The sequence below is a fragment of the Zingiber officinale genome, chromosome 9B (assembly GCF_018446385.1).
Source record: "Zingiber officinale cultivar Zhangliang chromosome 9B, Zo_v1.1, whole genome shotgun sequence".
Lineage (NCBI taxonomy): Eukaryota > Viridiplantae > Streptophyta > Magnoliopsida > Zingiberales > Zingiberaceae > Zingiber > Zingiber officinale.
The window spans coordinates 106,619,114-106,623,533 of NC_056003.1; the positions used below are offsets into that span (position 1 = coordinate 106,619,114).

At 37.1% G+C, this 4,420-nt stretch overlaps 1 protein-coding gene across 1 annotated transcript; it reads right to left on the bottom strand.

The window, feature by feature from the left end:
- Positions 1-341: 341 nt before the first annotated feature.
- Positions 342-4,086, bottom strand: LOC122023272 (MLO-like protein 1). The gene is made up of 14 exons (XM_042581335.1): positions 3,955-4,086; positions 3,837-3,894; positions 3,528-3,751; positions 2,789-2,905; positions 2,645-2,696; positions 2,420-2,511; positions 2,068-2,142; positions 1,886-1,974; positions 1,738-1,787; positions 1,426-1,466; positions 1,087-1,296; positions 738-805; positions 611-671; positions 342-545 (listed from the first exon to the last, which is right to left on the bottom strand). Exons 1-14 carry the CDS (start codon positions 4,084-4,086, stop codon positions 342-344), a joined length of 1,473 nt encoding a protein of 490 aa, XP_042437269.1.
- Positions 4,087-4,420: the final 334 nt, after the last annotated feature.

A 4,420-nucleotide genomic window follows, 5' to 3' on the forward strand; every position in this document is an offset into this window, starting at 1 on the left:
CTAATCGAGCATTTTCTTCAGATTCATCCTTGGCAAAGGGTATAAAGGCATAAGTAAGAAGGTAGAGTGTTTTTCTTTAGTTATTTCTAAGTTTTCTCTAGCGAAATATCTTCGCGGAAGAGCATTGCTTAATTGGCTCCAATCCTCTTTTAAACTGAAGATGAATCAGAAACCAATTTAACTAAAATTTAATATATATTTCACTTGAAACTATAATCACATTTATATGCATATCCCAGATACACAACACATAAAAGGTAAATGTTTCGAATGGATTCGTCTATCAAACAATAGGAATTGATTTCAAGTAGTTTACTCAGTTTAACAGTGTAGCGAAAAGCCTATACTTCAGAAATCTCATTTCCTCTACTTCCTATAGTAGTTTCATGGCCAACATTCCGCAACATAACACCTTCAGATTCATCAGGCTTCTTGTGTCCTTTCACTGCCGTACCTTTAGCGTTCTTCTTCACCCCTTCAGCCCAGCGGAGAAGACTTGTTTGCACATTTTCGTTGAATATGACCTTATTGAATGAGTTCCCCATCTAAATTACAAAAGAAATTTTGATATTGAAAGACTAAATTTTGCAAAAATGAAGCCAAAGCTCACCTGAGTAACAATGGCATAGAGGGGAAGAGTGCTATAGCCGCAGAGGAGCTGGATCAACACACTGGAAGGCAGCAGATGATGAATTAAAAGATGCGGTTTTTATGAACTGAACACGTTTCGGACCCACCTGATCACAATTCGGGGGATTATTAAGCCTATCTTCCCCATGATGCATGAATCGAAGCCCAATGTTATCTGAATGACCAAAAGAATCGTTAATGAGTATCCTAATCGATCGACTAATACTAGTGTTTTTTGCTCGCTAGAGTAGCAATATCAAATGTCTTGGAAGAAACTTGTGGCATGGATCAACGCAAACACAAGGAATTAAGAGTTGAGAACTTGTAGAAGAAAGAAAGAAGTTATAGCATGAGAATGAGCATAAAATTATATAGTCTGATTTTTAAAGAATCTCTACGAAACTGAAGCATATGTAGGAGCAAATTGAAGTATAATTATGGACTCGTGTTGCTTACCAATATCCAAAAGAAAACTGAAATCTCGAAGGCATTTTGGAAAAGGATAAAATGAATCAAGGAGATGACAATTTTCGGTCTGTGAAACCAGAAGAGATGGTTCGAAGGAGTAACCACCAAGTCACCTTCTATTGCAGAATGTTTCTCAGCAACCTCAAGGGCCAACTGAGTAATGATATATTCTAATTTGGTGCCAACAGCAAGCAGAAGCTGTAACATGACAAACAAAGTCTATATTTCAACAATTAATCAAATTAATGAACGATGAACTCAAGATGCAAACATTGATGAGAATTTCTCTCGAAAAGTATCATGTGGATCTTTTGTGGTTATACTTACAATTAGAGGTATAAATGATATCCAAAAATATGCATTCCAACCTGCACAAAAGAGAAGCAATCTAAGATGGAACAAAGTACATGAGACTAGATAAGAGATGAACTTGCTGAAGAACAGTTTAATCCAACTGACAAAGAATTGAGTAATTATGTGAAAACGCACAAGTACATAAGTGTCTTTGTTTCAAACAAGTTCTATACTAATAAAATTCTCCTTTAGTTCCCTTCTCTGGTTCTCTCCTCCTCTGCGAGATCACTGCCTACTGTATTTCTATGACACCCAAAAGAAATATCTAGAACAAGTTCAACTTACCAGCAATATTCAATGCTAAGAATATCACGACAAAAATCCACAAGTTCCAACTGCACAACAAAGAGAGAAAGTAGATTTGGTCAAATATTATTAAGTGATCTTTAAACTTCAGTTTTTAAACAAGCATGCTTGTTCCATTGGCAAATACCTTATACCGACCACCTTCTTAAAATCAGATTCGAGGACTCGTATCATATATTTGTAGAAGTTGAATTTAGGACTACCCTTACAGTGAGTCTGCGATAAATAGATTCAGATTAAAAGAAGACATATGTAAAGAAAAGGAAGCTGTTTAAACTTGTAAATGCACCTAATAGTTCATTTTCTTACCATGATAAATCTTAGTCTCATAGTAGTATAATCTGTCTTGGTGATCGATCCATAGAATTGCTTAAAAAAAGAATGCTGAAATGAACACATTCATATCAGAAGTTAGAGACCTAGTACATGACAACAAAACCTTCTTCCTAGAAGCAGATAATACTTCAATTTTTTCCTAGTTCAACAAAAACATGTATATTCGGAGTTTCTCAAACAAGTACAAAGGATTGTAGTCAATTATATGAATAATGAAATTGAAAATTTTTTGAATCTTGTTTTTGGTCTTTAACAATATTCTTAAAGTGAGGCCTAACTGTTTTCCTTGCCGAGCAGTTCTGAGTATCAAAAAGATCTTACATACCAACCAACTTGATATGAATGAATCCCTTCCCAAGCCCTTGAAACGCTTTCTAATAGATTCAAATTGCAGCACATTGTTGATCTTTAAGGGAGCTACACAAAACCAAAAAGTGATGTTGGGTCAGCAAATCTTGTTCCCTTTCTTTTCACATATACAGACAAAAAAAATCCTTTTGGAGCTGAAATCCCAAACTCATGAAGTTATGACTCAGTGTTACACTCATACCATTCCCTTGAGAATTCTGAGCCAAATCCTCCCAGTTTCTCCATGTGCGCATCTAAAATATCAAAATGGAGTTGAATTCTTAAAGATAACAAATAAGTATTTGAGAAGAACCATAGCAAAATTTAAAACGGATATCACTCTTACCTGTGCAAGTCCTAGAACAACAGTGGTAGCACTGAGTACTACATGATTGAATACCAAAACAAAGATAAATAGATGTAGCTCATGGATTGCCTCAATTGATAGTAATGGAACTTTTCCCTGAATAGACAAAGAGGTGAAAGAAATAAAGGTACAGTCTTGCATTCAAGGAATAAATTCTATAGAATTAATGTTTCTTTAGGCAATTGAAACTACATAGGAGAAGCTGTAACAAACGACTAGAGGAATTTGTGCACTAGTATCAAGCAGATTATACCATCTCAGGAATAACAACTGTTGACAGCATCTGAAAGGTAAATATTTACTTCATTCTACCTTAATAAATTCAACATTAGGAGAATTGTATCTAAGAAAGATTCCAGATTATGATTAGAATAAGGATCATAAAACAACTCTGCAAAGCAAGACACCGTTAGGCATCATCATCTCCTGATTGGTATAAAGCGATTGGGGTTTCATGAAAATTAAAGGAGAATAAACCTGTAATTAAAGTAATAAATTATACATGCAACACAAATGATCTTGACAACTAAAACAAGAGGAGAGGTACATACATTATTTAGATATATGACCAACTACTAAGTGATGAACAACTAGTAGTGGTATAAGAATTTCCCCACTTGAATCAATTCATTTTAACTTAAACAGTCATATTATCTAACTATATCTACGAATTCCAAGAAAATTATATTATATTGCAGGAATTAAGAGAGATCTTCACCTTCTTCTGACAGTGAGTCGAATCTCCTCCACCGGCCAACAGACGACGACCATCCCCGACTCTTCCACCAGAGGAGGTCACGGAATAGGGGGCAGTCGAAGTTGCAGCATTATGCCTCTTGCATGGACGTAAATGGTGCGTGAGGCTCTCGGAGATGCATATTTGTTCTATCAACCCCTGGAACACCACCAGCAGCAGAGAGATGAACCCCAACAGCATCAACTCTGCGAAGATACTCTTTCCCTCTCGTAACTACGTCAAAGCAGAGTATAAACATCTAGAGGAAGGGAAGGAATGAATAGAACTGACCTTCTTTGATTTTCCGGAGGGCGTTGAACAAAGGCATTTTGTTCTTCTTCTTGAGGACCTGCAAGATCAAATTTTTATCAGCATGCTCAGAGCAGAATGGGCAAAGTAAAAGTTGCACCTTTCCGAGGTGATGGAGCAGGCGCTCGAAGACTACGGAGATGAAGACAATAACAGTGAAGACTAGAGCAACAATCCATGTGGTGGGAGTGTACTCCAACGTTGGCGCCGACTCGCCGCCACCTCCTGCCATTGCTGCCCCCGCCCGTACGTGTTCTTGGTGACTGCATATAGAGCGCAGAGGAAGATGATCAATTGGAACGCGATGGAGGAGTGGAAAAGTCTTGGTCGAGAGGGGAAGGTGGACTTCCATGGGAGCTCCAGTCCACTAGGAATAAAATTGCTGTCAAGAGAAACCAAATCAAACCAGAGTGGCGCGACGTGCATACGAAAATGCATGTGATATCATGAAACTGACGTTCATTTGATGATCAAAAGTTTTTTTTTTTTTTTTTGCATTAAGTTAATTGGTCTGAATACAATTGGCGTGTGAATTAGAGTGTAAACCGGATCATGTCAGCCACATA